The 22072-nt window shown below is 36.6% G+C and overlaps 2 protein-coding genes across 3 annotated transcripts; one reads left to right on the forward strand and one right to left on the reverse strand.

Moving 5' to 3' along the window:
* Positions 1–1063: 1063 nt before the first annotated feature.
* On the reverse strand, positions 1064–11217 carry LOC113097671 (choline/ethanolaminephosphotransferase 1-like). Its single transcript, XM_026262930.1, has 10 exons — positions 10831–11217; positions 10506–10599; positions 10023–10435; positions 9472–9619; positions 8317–8458; positions 5838–5922; positions 4839–4970; positions 4591–4749; positions 4396–4521; positions 1064–1401 (listed from the first exon to the last, which is right to left on the reverse strand). Exons 3-10 carry the CDS (start codon positions 10350–10352, stop codon positions 1282–1284), a joined length of 1242 nt encoding a protein of 413 aa, XP_026118715.1. The 5' UTR covers positions 10353–10435; positions 10506–10599; positions 10831–11217; the 3' UTR covers positions 1064–1281.
* A 477-nt stretch (positions 11218–11694) lies between these two features.
* Positions 11695–21668, forward strand: LOC113097672 (serine/threonine-protein kinase 38-like). Of its 2 annotated transcripts, XM_026262932.1 has the most exons (13): positions 11695–12117; positions 12938–13101; positions 13542–13593; positions 15487–15609; positions 15691–15774; positions 16391–16514; positions 16718–16872; positions 17013–17115; positions 17828–17889; positions 17968–18085; positions 19457–19676; positions 19749–19843; positions 21090–21232. In XM_026262932.1, the coding sequence occupies exons 2-13, from the start codon at positions 12971–12973 to the stop codon at positions 21230–21232; spliced, it is 1410 nt and encodes a 469-aa protein (XP_026118717.1). In that variant the 5' UTR covers positions 11695–12117; positions 12938–12970. The 2 variants fall into 2 exon arrangements, with proteins under 2 accessions (XP_026118717.1, XP_026118716.1); XM_026262931.1 differs by lacking the exon at positions 11695–12117 and having other exon boundaries at positions 12971–13101; positions 21090–21668.
* Positions 21669–22072: the final 404 nt, after the last annotated feature.

Here is a 22072-nt window from a genome sequence, read left to right on the forward strand (position 1 = left end):
GGCATTTTTTATTTTAACGTCTGAACATTTCAGACATGATGCAAAGTAAAACAGGGTGAATCTCATCAAATTTGTCATATTTCAGTTCTAAAACAAAATAAATAAACAAGAAATTATATTAAGAAGCACATTTTAAAACTATTATTTCTACGACAAATTCTTAAATCACAAAAAAAAATTATTTTATTTTTTAATTGTACAATTTTAAGCTTATAAATGGCAGTATTTTTGCATTAAATTATATTTATACTGATTGTAATATTACAAAAAATACTGTGTTATTGTAATTAAATTGTTGTTAAAATAATGTGCTTAAAATATATTTTATTGTCCTAAATATATTTCCTTTTAATTTTGGTGTGAAACATGACATTGTGAGATTGACCCCGGAGGCACAGTGTGGGACACGACAACCTAAACTAATGAAATCTCAACACAAACCAGCTAAAGACTGTGATTTCATCTAGGGACGAACCAATAAATTAAGTGCTTTCCATCTAAAACCAAACAAAACATCTTTCAGAGGAACCGTAAACCAGCTGGTGATGAAACGGAGTGATGAGGGGAAGAAATACGGCCTGATTATTTCACAAAAGATGGAGCTAAACACAAAATAGAGACGCTCGTAAACAAGTAACAGGAAATCATTATTAGCAGCCACAAAATCATCATGTTTAATCCAATTCATACCACGTGAGAACGAGTCGTTAAAACGATAATACAGACCCCGACGGCCCCAATGCATCATGGGTAATTCAGAGCAAGAAACATTTCCAATCTCATTAAAATAATGACCTAAAGAAAAGTGACCTTTCGGAAGTTTGCTCACTCGTTGGTTAGTTCGTTAGTTTGTTCATTTATTCATTCGTTGGAGAAGAAGAAACTGCCTTAAAGGAACAGTTCAGCCCCCCAAATAAAAGTTTGTTTCTTCATCAGGTTTGGAGAAATGTAGCATTGCATCAGCGTCTTGTCAATGGATGCTCTGCAGTGAATGGGTGCCGTCAGAATGAGACTGAGAAAAACATCACAATAATCCACAGGATTTTGGACTTTTATTTTAGTTAAAAACAATATTTTAGTTATTGTTTGGACTCTCAATCAATCTAATGGCACCCATTAATGCAATACATTTCTCCAAATCTGATGAAGAATTTAAGCACATTTTCATTTCTTTCTAAATTCTTCCTTTAGTCTAAGCGCAGAATGGTGTAAATCAGGATGCATTGGCTCTGGTTTAGTATGAGGCTGAAAGTGCAGGAAGATGAACCCATATGTCAGTGGTCACTCGATGGCTGCCGCTATGCTCTGTGCATTGATCTTGAAGACGCAGATGTGCAGGTGAGACGCGATCTCGTTGCAGACACTCGTGCAGTAGCGCACCAGATCAAACAGGGACAGAATCTGTTCAAAACAAAGTCAAACACAAGGAATCTGGTCAAAACAAATGGCAAACACAAGGAATCTAGTCTAATTTAAACACGGAATCTGGGAAAAACTAACGGCAAATGTGGAATCTGGTTGAAACTAACGGCAAATGTGGAATATGGTCAAAACTAACGGCAAATGTGGAATCTGGTCAAAACTAACGGCAAATGTGGAATCTGGTCAAAACTAACGGCAAACGTGGAATCTGGTCAAAACTAACGGCAAACATGGAATCTGGTTGAAATTAACAGCAAATGCGGAATCTGGCTGAAATTAAGGGTAAATGGTGGAATCTGGTCAAAACGAACGGCAAACGTGGAATCTGGTTGAAATTAACAGCAAATGCGGAATCTGGCTGAAATTAAGGGTAAATGGTGGAATCTGGTCAAAACGAACGGCAAACGTGGAATCTGGTTGAAATTAACGGCAAATGCGGAATCTGGCTGAAATTAAGGGTAAATGGTGGAATCTGGTCAAAACGAACGGCAAACGTGGAATCTGGTTGAAATTAACGGCAAATGCGGAATCTGGCTGAAATTAAGGGTAAATGGTGGAATCTGGTCAAAACGAACGGCAAACGTGGAATCTGGTTGAAATTAACAGCAAATGCGGAATCTGGCTGAAATTAAGGGTAAATGGTGGAATCTGGTCAAAACGAACGGCAAACGTGGAATCTGGTTGAAATTAACGGCAAATGCGGAATCTGGCTGAAATTAAGGGTAAATGGTGGAATCTGGTCAAAACGAACGGCAAACGTGGAATCTGGTTGAAATTAACGGCAAATGCGGAATCTGGCTGAAATTAACGGTAAATGGTGGAATCTGGTCAAAACGAACGGCAAACGTGGAATCTGGTTGAAATTAACGGCAAATGCGGAATCTGGCTAAAATTAAGGGTAAATTGTGGAATCTGGTCAAAACGAACGGCAAACGTGGAATCTGGTTGAAATTAACGGCAAATGCGGAATCTGGCTGAAATTAACGGTAAATGGTGGAATCTGGTCAAAACGAATGGCAAACGTGGAATCTGGTCAAAACTAATGGCAAATGAAGAATCTGGTCAAAACAAACGGAAAATGGTGGAATCTGGTCAAAACGAACGGCAAACGTGGAATCTGGTCGAAATTAACGGCAAATGCGGAATCTGGCTGAAATTAACGGTAAATGGTGGAATCTGGTCAAAACGAACGGCAAACGTGGAATCTGGTCAAAACTAATGGCAAATGAAGAATCTGGTCAAAACAAACGGAAAATGGTGGAATCTGGTCAAAACGAACGGCAAACGTGGAATCTGGTTGAAATTAACGGCAAATGCGGAATCTGGCTGAAATTAACGGTAAATGGTGGAATCTGGTCGAAACGAACAAGCACACCGCGGAATCTGGTCAAAACTAATGGCAAATGAAGAATCTGGTCAAAACAAACGGAAAATGGTGGAATCTGGTCAAAACGAACGGCAAACGTGGAATCTGGTCGAAATTAACAGCAAATGCGGAATCTGTCTGAAATTAAGGGTAAATGGTGGAATCTGGTCAAAACGAACGGCAAACGTGGAATCTGGTTGAAATTAACGGCAAATGCGGAATCTGGCTGAAATTAACGGTAAATGGTGGAATCTGGTCAAAACGAACGGCAAACGTGGAATCTGGTCAAAACTAATGGCAAATGAAGAATCTGGTCAAAACAAACGGAAAATGGTGGAATCTGGTCAAAACGAACGGCAAACGTGGAATCTGGTCGAAATTAACGGCAAATGCGGAATCTGGCTGAAATTAACGGTAAATGGTGGAATCTGGTCAAAACGAACGGCAAACGTGGAATCTGGTCAAAACTAATGGCAAATGAAGAATCTGGTCAAAACAAACGGAAAATGGTGGAATCTGGTCAAAACGAACGGCAAACGTGGAATCTGGTTGAAATTAACGGCAAATGCGGAATCTGGCTGAAATTAACGGTAAATGGTGGAATCTGGTCGAAACGAACAAGCACACCGCGGAATCTGGTCAAAACTAATGGCAAATGAAGAATCTGGTCCAAACAAACGGAAAATGGTGGAATCTGGTCAAAACGAACGGCAAACGTGGAATCTGGTCGAAATTAACAGCAAATGCGGAATCTGGCTGAAATTAAGGGTAAATGGTGGAATCTGGTCAAAACGAACGGCAAACGTGGAATCTGGTTGAAATTAACGGCAAATGCGGAATCTGGCTGAAATTAACGGTAAATGGTGGAATCTGGTCAAAACGAACGGCAAACGTGGAATCTGGTCGAAACGAACAAGCAAACCGCGGAATCTGGTCAAAACTAATGGCAAATGAAGAATCTGGTCAAAACAAACGGAAATTGGTGGAATCTGGTTAAAATTAATGCCAAACGTGGAATCTGGTCAAAACAAATGGCAAACGCGCAATCTGGTCAAAACGAACGGCAAATAAAAAAACTTGCAGCTCTTAAAGAAACAGTACTACACATTCTGCCGTTTGTCATCAAAGGGATAGTTCACCCAAAATTTTTATTATTTACTGTCGTGTTGTACCAAACCTGTTGTGCTGAATACAAATGAAGATATTTTAATAAATGTGGGTAACCTAACAGTTGCTGGTCCACACTGAATTTGATAGTAGGAAAAAAATACAAATAAGAAAGTAACTGGGGACCAAAATAACTTTTTACGTTCAACAGAAGAAAGAAACTCATTCAGGTTTAAAACAACTTGAAAGCGAGTAAATGATGACACACTTAAATTTTTTTACTTTCCTTTATTGTTAATATAATGAGACACAAAGAAAAAAATCTCACTGCTCTTGACTGAAGAACTATAATACAATTGCTGAAGTTTAGCAGTAATAAAATAACTAGAAATTTTCATAACAGTATCGGTATCGATAAAAGTATCGGTATTGATAAAATGTAAACAATACCCATCCGTAGTTGTAATATGTGACTTTATGTGAATCTGAGGTGATCTCACCAGTGAAATCCACAGCACCAGATACTCGTCGATGAAGCTGTTGAAATACTGATCGAGAAACAGCAGGCCAGGACCCAGAAATGCTGCGTCGTGAAGATGCATCTCACTCTTGGTCATGTGAGCCACCTGACGAGACAAACACAGCTCAGACACACGGCAGAAACCAAGGCTACGTCCTCAAGCGTCTTCACTCACCACTAGTTTATTGGTGATTTTGGCCGAAACGAAGCCGAAGGCTAGAATATAAAGACAAGGGTGTTTTTGGAAAAGCTGCACGGCTGATTTCTTATAAATCATCACTGCGAGAACGATAACTGAGCCGATGTGCAGGACGGGTGATAACACGCTCGTACCCTGAAACACACAGGTATTTATAGTTGAGCAATACACAATATTTAATATAATAACATATGTCTAATGAATACTGGAGGTGGCATACGTACCGCTATAGTGGATCCGTTTTTCCCCACGCCGCCTGTAAATATGACTCTGAAGTAATTGGTGCACGAGAAAACCACCGCAATAAATGTGCAAAGTGCTGGGATTATTTTCATTTGGATGTTTATTACGGGAATCTGTCGAATGTGAGAGAGAGAGAAAGTTACATTCAAACACATATATATGTATTAATATACATCTTTATGACTATTGCCATTGATATTATAATTTATTTTTTAAATTTCAATATTTTTAATACATCTTAACAATATTTTAAAGATTTTTATTGTTTTTAATGTATCATTTACATTATGCATTATTATAATATAATAATAATAATAATAATGTATACACACGTAAATAAATTCTTGAAAAAAATATTACAAATCTTCCTGTTCAAACACTTTGTCTGGTATTGTAGGTTATAATTTACATTATGTAATTTGTTATTATATTGCTTAGCAATATTAAATTAAAAGTATACATAGAATATAATGATATTATATGTAATTTATTGTGTGTGTGTATATTTATATACATGCATATATTATAAATTACAAAATAATAGTATGCATAATTAACAATATACATTTCTATTATATATTTTTTTACAATATTTTAAAGAATTTATGTATATACATTATATTTAATAAAATATGAAATTTAATTAGATCTATTATTTAAATGACAAATTATACATTATTCAAATTAAACTACAAAGCATTACATTTTAATTAAGCATTATTAAAAAGAAAACTTTTTTGTGTATATAAATTATACAGTATTAAGTAAACTAAATTATTTTATAAATGTATCTATTTATATTGTAAACAATTATTTTTAAATATACCTTGTTTACAAGACAAATGCATGAAAACAATGTTAAAATCTTGTAATACTTGTTAAGAGCTAATAACAGGCGCGTGATGAAGTGAAGTGAAGCGCTGATTGTTTGAGGCTGAAGCAGTTCTAATAATCACAGGTGTGTGTGAGAGCAGGATTACCGGCGACTGCCAGAAAGCTGATCCGCCCACAGCAGCCAGCAGATACAGCAGAATTATGAAGATCTGCACTTCTGTCACATCAATGCTGATTAGATCAGAGCAGAGCAGAGGAGACACAGACGAGCGTTAGACATAACACACACAGATACACGCACTAACGCACACACTCACACTCTCTTACACACTCTCTCACTCACACTCTCACTCACACTCTCACACACACTCTCACACACACTCTCACACACACTCTCACACACACTCTCACACACACTCTCACACACACTCTCGCACACACTCTCGCACACACTCTCGCACACTCTCACTCACACACACACTCTCTCACACTCACTCACACACACTCTCTCTCACACTCTCTCACACACAAACTCACACACTCACACTAACACTCTCTCACTCACACTCTCTTACACACTCTCACACACACTCTAAATCTCTCACACTCACTCACGCACACTCTCACTCACACACACTCTCTCTCACACTCTCACACACTAACTCACACACTCACACTAACACACTCTCTCACTCTCACTCTCTCACACTCTCACTCACTCTCTTACACACTCCCACACACACTCTCTCACACTCACTCACGCACACTCTCACTCTCTCACACTCACTCACGCACACTCTCACTCACACACACACTCTCTCACACTCTCTCACACACTAACTCACACACTCACACTAACACACTCTCTCACTAACACACTCTCTCACTCACTCTCTCACTCACACTCTCACTCTCTCACACACTCTCTCTCTCTCACACACACACTCTCTCTCACACTAACTCTCTCTCACACTCACACACTCTCTCTCACACTCACACACTCTTACACTTTCTCACACACTCACACTAACACTCTCTCTCTCTCTCTCTCTCTCTCTCTCACACACACACACACACACACTCTCTCTCTCACTCACATACATTAACACACTCTCACACTTTCACACACTCACTCACACTCACTCTCACACACACACACTCTCACTAACACACTCACTCTCTCTCATACACTCTCACTAACACACTCACTCTCTCATACACTCTCACTAACACACTCACACTAACACTCTCACACACACACTCTCTCTCTCACACACTCACACACACTCTCACACACACACTCTCTCTCACACTCTCTCACACACAATCACTCTCTCACACACTCTCACGCACACACTCTCACACACACACACTCTCACACACACACACACTCTCTCACTCACATACATTAACACACTCTCACACTTTCACACACTCACTCACACTCACTCTCACACACACACACTCTCACTAACACACTCACTCTCTCTCATACACTCTCACTAACACACTCACTCTCTCATACACTCTCACTAACACACTCACACTAACACTCTCACACACACACTCTCTCTCTCACACACTCACACACACTCTCACACACACACTCTCTCTCACACTCTCTCACACACAATCACTCTCTCACACACTCTCACGCACACACTCTCACACACACACACTCTCACACACTCACACACTCTCTCACATACACACTCTCACACACACACACACACTATCACACACTCACACACTCTCTCACATACACACTCTCACACACACACTCTCACACACAGCTGATCTGAGTGTCATTCTCGATTGGAATCAATCAGGCTGATTAGTGTTTCAGGCAGCTGATTGGTGCATTGCTCGCGTCAGCAGCCAAAGAGCTGTCTGATTGGCTGTTCGGCGCTGGATTTACCGTAACGCTCCAAACCGCGGCCCGACGGCGGCCGTGAACGTCTGCAACAAAGACAGATCTGCAGCTCTGTGACGTCAAATCTGCCCGAGGCACAGCGACAGAACATTACACCAGGTGAGCACACACGTAATGTAATGAGTGTTTAATTCACACGGGAAGCCAGAGGGCGCTCTCGCACAGAAACTTCATGTATGCATCGCAGAAGTAATAGCATTGACGATGCTCCAGGAAATCCCTAACATGGACAAAGTATCCAGTTATCACTGATAAAACACAACGGAGACAACACTGATGAAACATGAAGACTATAAACATACCAATGCACAAAATATAGCTATGCTCTGTGTTCTTCACGCAATCTTGGGTATTTTTATAAGGATAAAGTATAATGCTGAACGACAAAACCTTTATCACTGTATATCATACTATGATTCTGACTCTTTGGCCACAAAAAGATTTTATTTTAAACACTTGACTGATGTTATGAAGTTAATTTGGAGAAAAAGCATGTCTTTGTTGGACAACAGGTTTGTAAACAGGCTCATACTCCTGCAAAACTGTGCTACTTATACTATATTTATTATCGCAAACAGGATATCGTCCATCTCTAGAGCTGGGACTGTGTGAAAACAGACCGAACAGCAGTAAATGTGCTTCTGTTGAAATGAAGCACTGAATGGATGTGAGTAGAAGTGTTGTATACTCACATGCCGAAGCGCAGCGTGCCGGAGACGTAGGTCTGCCAGTGAGCGCAATAAAACATGAACATGCCGGAGAAACAGCAGAAGAACATCCAGTCGGGGTGAGAACCCAGCTGCACGGCGATACTGGTGCCCAGAACCACAAACACTGACAGAGACACACACACCGCTGAGAATCACACACTAGAGTGCTTACAAACCAGCTTTACTATCATCAACATTATATATATCTCTTTAGAATATTGCATTATTTGCATCATGCATTATAAATACAAATGCATATTTAAAATTAGGGATTTTATATCATGCAATTATTCGTATATTGTGAATAGTAATTTCGTTATTTTAAATATAACAATTACATTAGTATTAGTAAATCAATGTAAAATAAAACATAATTTATGTACATTATGTAGGATTTTTTACATTAATAATAAATAATTTATTGACTATGTAAGTTTAGTTTTTAAACGTATAAATTACGTTAAGTAATGTGCTATTAATTATTTAATATAGTTATACAATTATATTTATATATATTGGTTTTATTATGATTTTTGTATATTATATAGAATTTATGAATTATTAATAAATTATTATGTGATTTATTAACACATTTTATAATATAATATATTTTATAATACAGTTTATTAATAATATAGATACTTATGTACATCATATATAATTTAATAAATCAATAATGAATTGTACATTATTATACTTGTATCAATTATATTACATAATGTATTTTTAGCATATTAAATATCTAATTTATTTACATGCATTATAATTTACATTATGTATGTATAAAAATATTCTATAAATACATTATAATTTGGTAAATGCTATTTATTATTGGACTATTATGAGACATAAATGCAAATATATATTTTATATGTAGCATTTCATGCGTTTATTGGACATTATATAAATAAACGTTATAAATAACATAATATGCATTACATTTATATTATTATTTTTTGATTACCACAATATTTAAAAGGCAAAGGTTTAAAAACAATATAAGATTGTGTAAGCAAAAAATGTCTAATGGCAGCTAATTTCGTATTAGACTTTAATCAAAGAACATTCAGTAACACAGCAATTTAAATTAACGTGAAAAATAACACTTAACATACTGCGCAATAGCGTGATGCTCACCTGTGGAGAGTGAATCGCAGCCGTGGTCGAACAGCTCCCCCAGTGGTGAACTGCTGTTAGTGCGTCGCGCCTGCTTCCCATCGATGGCGTCCAGCGACTGATAGACGAACAGCCCCACCGCGCACAGCAGATACGCCCAGAGAGGAGCCTAAACACAAGGCATTAATGAGTTTATCTTACGAATATACTATTATCACAACAGCACGATTTGCATGTGTATTTGGTAATGCGATATATCACGATAATGAACGTGAATGATAGTGTTATCATGGGCACTTCAAAATAACGTGAATAATTATTTATCAAAAATTATTCCGAATTTTAAGAATACTCTCATCAACTGGTCACAAATAGCACACTTTTTTGATACAATTCCTTTATTGTATTTAAATTACAAAAAATTTAAGAAAAATTACTACACCTGTACTATGACAACATTATTGTGCAGCTTCATTACAATATCGTGATACTACCATATAGCGTGATAAAAGCATTAGCAATTAATCGCAACATGAAAATTTGATACCGTGATATATATGTGTATGTGGTACCTGTTCGGTGGCGGTCGGGCAGTAATACACCAGCACCAGCGTGGTGAAGATGTTCGTGGCCAGTCCGACGATGGTGATGAGGTTGGGCGCGATCCAGGGGGGCATCGTGCGCACCAGCCACTCCCAGTAGCGCTGCATGACGGGTTCGAGCAGCGAGCGACCCGAGCTGCTGTAGCGGTGCTCCTCCAGACGCTTCAGCTGGTGCCGCGACAGAACGGGTGCCGGCAACTCAAACAGACGTCGCAACGCCCCGGGCGCGAACCAGCACGACGAATCCACACCCCGGGCCCGCTCCCGGACAACAGTCCCGCCCCCCCGTCGCCCACTCATCACTCCCAGTCAATCACTGCCCGAGTCTGAGCCTGACTCCGCCCACTCCACGCCCACAGAGCCACAGCAGGATGACTGGACACCTGCAAACAAAGTTAATTTGTAACTGAAAAAATGAGGGTGTGGAATGTCATAAAATGCTAATCAGTTTACCTGTTCACCAATCGCGACTTAGACGGCCAACAGACCACGCCTCCAAACAAAGCCCCTGGAGCTTACGTCACGACGGCCGATCGCGCCGCGCTTCCTGGTTAATCAGAGCATTAGTAAATAATTATTAAACATCCAGGACAATATTCTAAACACTTAAATAACATTAAAATAAATAACATTTCGTAAAACGAGACATTTACCAGTGTACTTAAAAATTAAAACTCGGAGTACCGCAGACAAATCGATAACAAACAGTAAAACATCAGATGTCACTCGTTTACAGTGATTATAACATAAACAATAGGTCAAAGCGTCTTATAAATACCTCGTTATTTATACAGTTTCAGTGATCCTGGGTTTAACGGGTCAGATGACTGGTGACCCGCGGGTGTCTGTCACCGGTGGTCTCTCTGTCAGGGTTCGGTGTAAACGGTCGAGGGTTCGAATCCCGATCCGGTTCCTTGTTTGGTCGATCGTTTAACCTTCCAGCCGCGTGACGTTAACTCACCCGCCAACTGCAGACAGACTCCGTATTCGGAGAAGACGCTCGCGCGGGGATCCTGACGCTTCGGCTCCGGTGTCGGTTCCGCCGGTCGCGGTACACGGTCACGGTTAGCGCGAGGTGCTAGCGCGACGCCGCCGGTCACTTCCGGCGGAGCTCAACGCGGACGCGTCAAGAGTGTCGTGGACGCGAGGAACTGCGCACATAGGCGCGTGTCAAGAAGTGACTCAAGAGTGTCATAAACGCGCAGCGCAGAAACAGCGCTTAAAAAGTTTTGCGCAAATAAATAAATACATTAAAAAATCTAAATAAACTACTTTTAGAAAGACAAAGGTATATGGATTCAACGTTTTGAATTTCAATTATGACACGTTTAAATCATATCTGTTGAGTTTTTAATGGAAACTTACAAATACGTTGAAATATTGTTTAATTATTTATTGATTTATTTCGAAATGTATTAGTTTTTAGTGTAATTGTAATTACTTTTAATTTCTAAAAAATACCATTAATAGATACTTATTACTTATATTTACTAAAAAAAAAATTTAATATAAAATTGCATTTATTCTATACAGTATAGCGATTTTACAATTTTCTTGCATTATATTACATGCCTAAAAATCTCTCTCTTTCTCTCTCTCTGTCTCTCTCCATCTCTCTCTATCTTTAGGGGCGGAGCCTCTCGTTTCTCGTGTCTTTCTGCTGGACTCGTCATCGCATCAGTCTGATAAACACAGAAGTTGCACATAACGCTTCGTTGTTGCTGAATAAAATAACGCTTCATCTCGTCAAACACGCAGCGTTTCTGTTTATCGCTCAGCGCCATAAAAAAGAAAAAAAAACTTGGAACATTCTCCCGTTTTTTTCTTTTTCTTTCTCTTTTGGGAGTCGCTTCATGTCTGTTGGCCGAGAGAACACGTGTCGAGGGAAGCATTGTGCTTTAAGAGCCCATAAACGCTCTGGTGAACTTTACATCAGGTTGGTGCAGCTTTTCGGTGTTTTATTTCGTTTCAACCGTTGAGTTGGGTGGAACTCTCGCCTCTGACGTCACGCGTGTGGCCCCGCCCCCATCATCCCGTTCTCCATAATTACATGTTCTGAACTTCGGTAAGTACACCACTATAAAACATACACGTTTCATTTATCACTTTATTTATCCGAAATATTGTATGTGATAGAAGCTGTTTGTGTTGTGTGTGTGTGTGTGTGTGTACCTACTATAACTACTAAAAATAACTTTATATAAAAAAAAGTTAATAAATAAATACCATTCTAATTGTAGCTCTCGACAGTTACCTATGGATATGATTTTATTAATACAGTTGTCTGATTGATTTTATGGTTTAAGCATGCATAAATCATGCAAAAGGAAATTAAGCAGTTTTACTATGATAAAACCACGTTTGTTTTCTGTGAGGGTTGTGATGTACATGTTTTTTGGCTGTGTCATCTATAATAAAAATGTGGCCAAAAATGAAAGATTAAGTGAATATTTGAATTAAATGTTGGCTTTGATCATCCTGTAAGTGTAGAATTACCCTTTGGCTCTGTTTGCAGACATTTGTAATAACATGCTATGTCCATAAATCATATTTTCTGTGTTATTGTCAGCATGTCAGTTAAACAATACTTGGTTCAGTAATAGCAGCTCTGTTGTTCCTGAAAGTGAGTCTGAGTTTCCTCTCTTAACCGTCTCTATATTTGTGCTTCAGACCGCAGATTCTGCAGAACAGACTTCTGCCAAATGTTTTTATGGTCACATTTGTTCTTTTCCATAATGTGTGTGTTTTCTGACTGAACTGCATATATGTCACAGTCTGGCAGTATAAATGACTCTAAAAGCTCTTGCATGTATATAATATTCTACATCAGTGTAACGTGACTCCAGTGCACATGGAAATCATGATGTGTTTGTGAACTCCTGCAGAGCTGCTTCCCCACCTGTCACTCACGGGTAACCATGGCGACCCGAGGCCACGCCTCCAGCTCGTTAATGAGCAACCACACCAAAGAGCGAGTGACCATGGCCAAGGTCACGCTGGAGAACTTCTACAGCAACCTCATAACACAACACGAGGAGAGGGAGATGAGGTACAAACACCGAAATAAAGAGTGCTACAGCTGCACAAAGAGCTCTTTATTCTCCCCAGCAGCCCAAAACAGGCTCGAGTCACACTTCAAGCATGATGTTAAAGAAGCATAGCGCTGAATCAGTGATCTGAAGCGTTGTGCTCTGTCAGTGGAGCGTAAGATCATTCCTCTGTGGTGAAACACTCTCTTCCTGTGTTGCTCATTTACTCTGTGTTTACACCATTCTGAGTTCTGCGCTAATGTCGACACGGAATGAACTTTCCAACCTGTTGACTTCCATAATATGATGGATTATTAGTGTACTGCACAGTGTCCCCTGAATACTACCACTAAGTGTTTAAAATGAATATATTTTGACTAATGTAGTCATCTGCATATTGCAGAAATGTGATGAGAAATGTTGCAGTTTTCATCTTGTAATTAGAACATTCTGTTGACAGGCAGCAAAAACTGGAGAAGGTGATGGATGAGGAAGGACTGCCTGATGAAGAGGTAACAGACGCACACTTCACACTAAGAACAATAACCATAACTATATCCAGAATGATCATGATAACTACAACTGCAATCGTAGCGAAATTTATAACGATAACTTGAATGATAACAATAACTGTAATCATAATGACATTTATGACAATATCCAGAATGATAGTTACCTACAACAATAAATGTAATAATAACTAGAACGTAATGATACCTAAAATCATATCTTTAATGATAACTATAATGATAGCAATAGCTATAATGAAAACTGTAATAATAACGTTATCTGTACCGATAACTGTAATCATAACTAGAAAAGTAATAATAACTAAAATTGTAATATCTGTAATGATAGCAGTAGCTGTAACGATAACTGTAATCATAACGATATCCGTACCGATAACAGTAATCATAACGATATCTCTACCGATAACTGTAATCATAACGATATCTGTATCAATAACTGTATTCATAATATCTTTATTAATAACTATGAGGATAACATTTGCTGTAAAGAAAACTGTAATAATAACGATATCTGTACGGATAACTGTATTCATAACTAGAACAGTAATAAGAAAATTGTAATATCTAATGATAGCAATAGTTGTACCGAAAACTGTAATCATAACGATATCTGTATCAATAACTGTATTCATAATATCTATCAACAACTATTATGATAACAGTTGCTGTAAAGAAAAGTGTAATAATAACGACATCTGTACCGATAATTGTAATCATAACTAGAACAGTACTGATAACAAAAATTGTAATATATGTAATGATAGCAGTAGCTGTACCGATAACTGTAATCATAACGATATCTGTATCAATAACTGTATTCATAATATCTATCAACAACTATTATGATAACAGTTGCTGTAAAGACAAGTGTAATAATAACGACATCTGTACCGATAACTGTAATCATAACTAGAACAGTAATGATAACTAAAATTGTAATGTCTGTAATGATAGCAGTAGCTGTACCGATAACTGTAATCATAACGATATCTGTATCAATAACTGTATTCATAATATCAATCATTAACTATTATGATAACAGTTGCTGTAAAGTAAACTGGAATAATAACGATATCTGTACCGATAACTGTAGTCATAACTAGAACAGTAATGATAACTAAAATTGTAATGTCTGTAATGATAGCAGTAGATGTAATGATAACTGTCATCATAACGATATCTGTATAAATAACTGTATTCATAATAGCAGTATTAATAACTATTAAAGACACAGTTACTGTAAAGAAAACTGTAATCTAAACAGCATTGTAACTGATAACTATAATGAAAATGGTAATTATAATGAGAACTCTAATCATAACAATATATGTACCGATAACTATAACAATAACTGTAATCATAACTATGAGAGCAAAAGCTTTAACGAAAATTGTAATCATAAAAATATTTGTACCAATAACTATAATGATAGTTATTATAATGATAGTTAACAGTAGCTATAACAGTAACTATAATCATAGCTATATCTGTACCGATAACTATAACTTTAATAATAATGATAACTGTAATTAAAAAGCTAAATGATAATGAAAACTGTAAACAAACGATATCTCATAACAATAAGCTACATGGTAACAATACCTATAATGATAACGATATCTATATTGATAACTGTAATCATAAGTATAATCGTTACTATAATGATAATGTAATGTTAAATGATAAGTTAATTATAATGATAACTATATTAAATTGCCATTGTTCTTATCGTGAATCAGCTTGAAACATTTTTTTTTGGTGAATTGTGACTGCGATTCTTTATATCGACTTACCTTAGTTATCTATCTTAGTTATTGTTACAGTAAATGTGTCTTGAATGAATATATAAATATCATATATGTGTATATTTTCCAGAAGCACATGCGTCGCTCCCAACACGCTCGTAAGGAGACCGAGTTCCTGCGGCTGAAGAGAACCAGACTGGGTCTGGACGACTTCGAGTCGCTGAAGGTGATTGGACGAGGAGCGTTTGGGGAGGTGATTATGATAATGAGCGCTGATGAATCTCTCTGTGTGTGTGTGTTATACAGTAAATAAGTGTGTTTCTGCCGTCTGCAGGTGCGTCTGGTCCAGAAGAAAGACACCGGACATGTTTACGCCATGAAGATACTTCGTAAAGCCGACATGCTGCAGAAAGAGCAGGTGATGCCTAACGAGTGTGTCATTAAAAGATCATGATCACACCATGAGTAAATTATGTTAATGCAAATAGAGAACAAAATATTAACAAATTAAATGAAGCTTAATAGTGATTTAATTATTTTATTTTATTTTATTATATTTACTATTTGATGTTATTTCATGTTTATTTCATATTTTTTTTATAATATAAAAATTATGTAATTTTTGTTGTTTATTTTTTGTGTCTGTTTTGTCATTGTATGTCATTTTGATTTTTGTTTAATTGTATTTAATTAGGTTATTTTATTTTGTTTTATTGTATTTAATTTGGTAATTTTATTTGTATTATTTATATCATCCCATTTTTGTTGTAATCTTTTTTTTTTGGTTAATTTATTTAAGTAATTTTTTTGTCTTACATTTTATTGTCATTTTTTTAATTTGATTTTATGAATTTTGCATAATTTTTATTTTATTTTCTGTCATGTCCTTGTGCCATTTTGTAACTTTTGTTTAGTTTTATTTTTTACATTTTATTTTGTGATTTGAATTTTTAAGACTTTTATTTTGTGTTTAAAATTTATTTATATTGAATTTTCCAAGATACAATTGAATTTGTTTTATTTTATGCTTTCAGGTGGGTCATATCCGGGCGGAGCGGGACATCCTGGTTCAGGCAGACAGTCTGTGGGTGGTCAAGATGTTCTACAGTTTTCAAGACAAACTCAACCTTTACTTACTCATGGAGTTCCTGCCCGGAGGTGAGAGCGTTTGTGTAACAGACGTGTGTAACTCAACTAGATTTCAGATTACACTTTTCTTCAGAATCTTTCAAACGATTCATTGAAAGAGAACTGACTCGTAAGATCAGTTCGATTTGATTCTTTTCTATGAATCATTGAATCAAGAGTCCAACTATCAAGAATGAACTATCAAAGTCTGAGCGATCTGTTGTGTTCTCCAGGAGACATGATGACGCTTCTGATGAAGAAGGACACACTGACCGAGGAGGAGACGCAGTTTTACGTAGCTGAGACAGTTCTGGCCATCGACTTCATCCATCAGCTGGGCTTCATCCACCGAGACATCAAACCAGACAACCTGCTGCTGGACTCCAAGGTCAAACACCCTGACAGGAACAGGAAGTGACTCAATAACACACTTCCTGTGCCCTCTTCTGCTTTCACATCACTTCTCTGTTAGCGAAGCATCTGATTGGCTGAGAGCTGTGCTTCATTACCTGTGTGTTTGTGTTTTAGGGTCACGTTAAGCTGTCTGATTTCGGCTTGTGTACGGGACTCAAAAAGGCACATCGAACCGAGTTTTATCGCAACCTGAAGCACAGCCAATCAAACGACCTCAGTGAGTGAACAAAGCTTCAGGCTAATCGTAATTCTCTTTTCGAGCGTAAACTCCCATAGACTTTCATTCAAAACTTTTGCACAACAATTCCTATAGAGCAAGCCTATCAAAAAGCATAAGATAACATGTTAAAACATGCAATGTGTTAGCAAAAATATCAAAACATGCCAGAAACATGCTTACAAAGCATTAATTCATGTTAGCCATGAGCTAAAAAGTCTTAGCAGCATGCTATGAGCATTGTCTTACAAATCCAAGCAACATGGTCATTCATGTTAGCCATGTGCTAACATGTTAATGACATTCTAATTCATGTTAGCCTAGTGTTAAAACAGGTTAGCAACATGTTAAATATCCTAGAAACATGTTAGGTATGTGCTAAAACAGGTTAGCAACATGTTAAATATGCTAGAAACATGTTAGGTTTGTGCTAAAACAGGTTAGAAACATGCTAGCAACATGCTAATCATGCGAACATTGTCTTACAACATCCAAACAACATGTTAATTCCTGTTAGTGTAGAGTTAAAACATGTAAATTCAAGCTAGCAACATGTTGAATACATGTTAGCCATTTGTTAAAACAGGTTTGAGACATGCTAGCAATATTAATTCAAGCAGAGTGTTAAAACATGTTAGCAGCAGTTGATTTAGTTTCACTTGTTTTGTGAATATTCAGTATTAAATGAATCATTTGCGCGTGTTTCTTGTAGCGTTTCAGCACATGAACTCGAAGAGGAAGGCCGAGACGTGGAAGAGAAACCGGAGGCAGCTGGTCAGTGTTAGCGGCGGCTTCATTAGCCCGTTTAACCCAAACAGGAAGTGATGCGTTATGTTGCTCCGCCTCTTTTAGGCCTTCTCCACGGTGGGAACGCCGGACTACATCGCGCCGGAGGTTTTCATGCAGACCGGATACAACAAGCTCTGTGATTGGTGGAGTCTGGGCGTCATCATGTACGAGATGCTGATTGGTAAGAAGCTAAATGTATGCAAATGAGATCGCGAACCGTCAGAATATTTTTTAAATAAGAACTATTTAAAATATTAGCAAATAAGATCATTGCGTTGTAGTTTCAGTGTCATACTTTTCGCACAGATTTTTTTGACATTTCATCATTGATTCGTAAACTATTTAACAGTTAACGTTGTTTCAACGTTGAAATACAACTGACATATTTCAAACTCTCACTATCCTGAGAAATCAGCCAATCAGAAGAGTAAGAAATCGAGACTAGCATCGTTGTGGTTTCTGCAGAGGCTAGCAGGGTAATGCTAGCTAACAGTAGCTAGCTGGTTAGCTTCAGTTACTGTGTTACGCTGTAGCATTTGGATCATAAAATAAGTGGTGTTTTCTGATAAGAAAGACATAAAAATATATTTTAAATTGTAAAATGTTTATTAAGAACTAAACAATTTTTTGCTTGTTTTGTTAGAAAACAAAATCAATAGCTCTAATATAGTTTTACTGGTAAATTAAATAAAGAATGAATTTTATTCTTATAAACAATTTTATTAAGTCATTTCAGAAAATTGTGTATTGCATAAAAATATTACCGATAGTAATGTTAATGATATTAGATTGCATCAAGAAGAAAAAAACATAATTAAATGTGTGGTTTAAAATAAACTATATCAAGAAAGAAAATATATAAAAATATTTTAATAAATAAATTATTTACAAGTAACTTACACCACAAAGGAAGTATTTTAAAAAATGAATTAATGCTTTAAATTAATTACATTTAAGAAGGTAAAATGCTATTTTAAATATTAAAATAAAGTAACTTTTAAAAATAAATTGCATGAAGGAAAAATTATTTTATAACGAAATTAACTGTATGCTTATTTTATAATATTATAACAATATTTTTTATTGTGAAAATAAAGCCATTAAAATTATGTTTTAAAATGAATTACATCAATAAAGAAAAATATTTTAATTATTAACACAGTTACATTATTGCTTCAAAATAAAACACTGATTAAATAATAGAATTATTTAAAATAAATTAATGCTTCCAAATAATTGGATTTTTTAAAATAGTTACATTAATGCTTCCAATTAAAATCCATCAAGAAGGAGAACAAATTGTAATTATTAAAATAAACGAATTGAATGAATTATTCAAAATAAATGACACCAGGAAGATGTATATTTTTTATTTTGAAAACTAATTTTCAATGTAATTGTAATTATTAGAATAAATGAGGGCTTTTTTTTAAATTAAAGCATCTCTGAGACACTTGAAGTGTGTGAGTATGTGTATGTGTGTGTGTCTCTCTCACTGTGTGTGTGTGTGTCCTTCCTGTGTCTCTCTCTCTCTCTCTCTGTGTGTGTGTAGGCTACCCTCCGTTCTGCTCGGAGACTCCTCAGGAGACGTATAAGAAGGTGATGAGCTGGAGGGAGACGCTGGTGTTTCCTCCCGAGGTGCCGATCTCGGAGCGAGCGAAGGCTCTGATCCTGCGCTTCTGCTGTGAGGCGGATCATCGCATCGGAGCAGCCGGCGTCGACGACATCAAGAGGAACGGCTTCTTCGAGGGAGTGGACTACGACCACATCAGGTCTGAGAGTGTGTGTGTGTGTGTGTGTGTGTGTGTGATCTGATCTGACGGAGACTCTGCTCTCGTTCACAGAGAGAGACCCGCTGCCATCCCCATCGAGATCAAGAGCATCGACGACACGTCCAACTTCGACGAGTTCCCCGAGTCTGACATCCTGCAGCCGTCCAGTGAGAACATGAACACTACACCAGCGCTTCAGACCCTGACACACACACACACACACACACGGGTGACACGACTTTAGTGAGTTTAGTGGGCAAACAGAGGAGTCAGGGGAAATTATTAGTTTCATTAAATGTTTAAATGTTTCCTCTTCTTGTTTGCCCATTAAATTGATTCAAGCATTAAAATGATTTACTTTAATAATACAATTGTTGCCCCTTCTTGATGGAATTTATTTTGAGGCATTCATTTATTTAACTTACTTTATTGTTTTTCTTTATTCTTTATATAATTAAAGGAAGTTTAAATAATTTTAATAATTTTAAAATAATTTAAAGAAGTTAAATAAATTGAATTAATTCTTCAAAAATAAATTGCATCAAGAATGAAAAATTGTTCAGTATCAGTGTAAATGAATGCTTTAAAATTAATTATATCAAGAAGGGCAGATTAAATCATAATTATAATGTATTAAATCAATTTTAATTAGAGTAAATTAATTAAATTAAATTAATTCTTAACAAATCTAATAATTTAAATTAATCGAGGAGGGAAAGTCAATTTAATTAAATAAATGCTTCAGAAGGACAAATTAAATAATTATTAAATGAACGATTTTACAAAAATTTTTAATTAAAGTAAATTAAATTAAATTAATTTTTAATAAATTATATAAATAGGGATAAATTAAATATTGTTAAAAATTAATTCTTTAACATAAAATGTGCAAATGCAATAATATAGTTACATTAAATTGCTCCTTAAAATTAAATTACATCAAGAATGAACATTTTAAACGATTTATATGTTTGTATCTAAAAAAATTAATTGAAGTAGAAACAATTTTACATTAAAAGTTATTAATATAACATTATTATAATAAGAACTGCCCTGTGTGCCATTTAGAAGTTTGTTGTTAATTGTAGCCTTTAATATAATAACAACATAACTGACATGTTTTATTATTCACAGCAATATCTGAGAAATTGATGTACTGTACCTGATAAGTCTATATATATATTTATCTACATAAACACAGCCGTTCAAACGTTTGGGATCAGCAATATTTGAAAAGGTAATATTGTAAAATATAAAAGTATTAAAACACTATGAAGAAGAAAGGAGACTGTTTCCAAGCGTTTGAACGTCCGTGTGTGAATCTCCGGATGACTCGGGAGTCGCATGACGTGTGAGTCGACTCTTGTGAGTCGCGAGGCTCGAGTCTGATCGCTGTTCTGTTGTTGTGTGGAGGTCCTGCGGTGTCGAGCAGCCATCACCCGGAGTCAGACCTCAAGAACAAGGACTGGGTCTTCATCAACTACACCTACAAGCGCTTCGAGGGCCTGACGGCCAGAGGAGCCATCCCTGCCTACATGAAGAGCGCCAAACGATGAACCCCGAGCGATTCTGAAGCGATTAACCTGGATGGATGCATTCAAGCTCCGTTTCTAAAGGACCAAATCAAGCAAACTCATTATTAATAAAGCATAGGGCTGGGAAATAATTATATGCATCGCTAATCAAGAGACGATTCAGCATGGATCGATTCAGAGATTCCCCGAATGAATCGCGAGTCTTTCTCGAGTCGATTCTAAGCTTGATTTGAACACCGCGAACATAAACAACGCTGATTATGTGGCGTACTTTCCAAAATGGCGAAACAGCAAAAATATATTAATTTGTGTTGAACGATGGGTTCGGAACAACACGAGGGTGAGTAATTAATGACAGAATTTCTATCTTTGGGTAAACAAACCCTTTAAAATTGTGTTTTTAAATGATTAAATAAATCATACCATGTAAGTACGAACTTGAGTTTGATTGTTTTTATTTTTTATTAAAAACCGTTTTAAAGCATGAAGCCACGTTAAGCGTTTTCCTCCCGCAGAAAACCGTTATGAACGCGTTAGTATTGTGGTTAATCTGTATGGCTGTACATGGTATGATTTATTAACAGTGTTCATTGAATTTGATCATTAAAAAAACAGCCTCGTTAAGCGTTGTATAATTTCTAATTAAGAGCCGTGTCTAAAACACTAGCGAACAAATCATTAATCAACACTTGGCTTGGTTTTCACCTTTATATTCTCGCCTGAAGATCACCACAATCCAGTTTTTAGGCTCTTTTTCAATAAACGCGTCACTTTTGTAACTTTAGCGATTGCGAAAATTAAACTTTTTTTTTTACTACTACAAATAAAGGCCTAAAAAATCATGGTTATTGTAATTAAATC

This window comes from Carassius auratus, unplaced genomic scaffold (assembly GCF_003368295.1).
Source record: "Carassius auratus strain Wakin unplaced genomic scaffold, ASM336829v1 scaf_tig00216365, whole genome shotgun sequence".
NCBI lineage: Eukaryota > Metazoa > Chordata > Actinopteri > Cypriniformes > Cyprinidae > Carassius > Carassius auratus.

Coding starts and splice junctions, on each gene's coding strand:
- LOC113097671 (XM_026262930.1), bottom strand. CDS start 10,352: ATGAGTGGGCGACGGGGGGGCGGGACTGTTGTCCGGGAGCGGGCCCGG. Junction 8,459..9,471: donor CTGCGATTCACTCTCCACAG/GTGAGCATCACG, acceptor TGTCTCTGTCAG/TGTTTGTGGTTCTGGGCACC. Junction 4,971..5,837: donor CAGCTTTCTGGCAGTCGCCG/GTAATCCTGCTC, acceptor CACATTCGACAG/ATTCCCGTAATAAACATCCA.
- LOC113097672 (XM_026262932.1), top strand. CDS start 12,971: ATGGCGACCCGAGGCCACGCCTCCAGCTCGTTAATGAGCAACCACACC. Junction 15,775..16,390: donor ACATGCTGCAGAAAGAGCAG/GTGATGCCTAAC, acceptor TTATGCTTTCAG/GTGGGTCATATCCGGGCGGA. Junction 16,515..16,717: donor CATGGAGTTCCTGCCCGGAG/GTGAGAGCGTTT, acceptor TGTGTTCTCCAG/GAGACATGATGACGCTTCTG.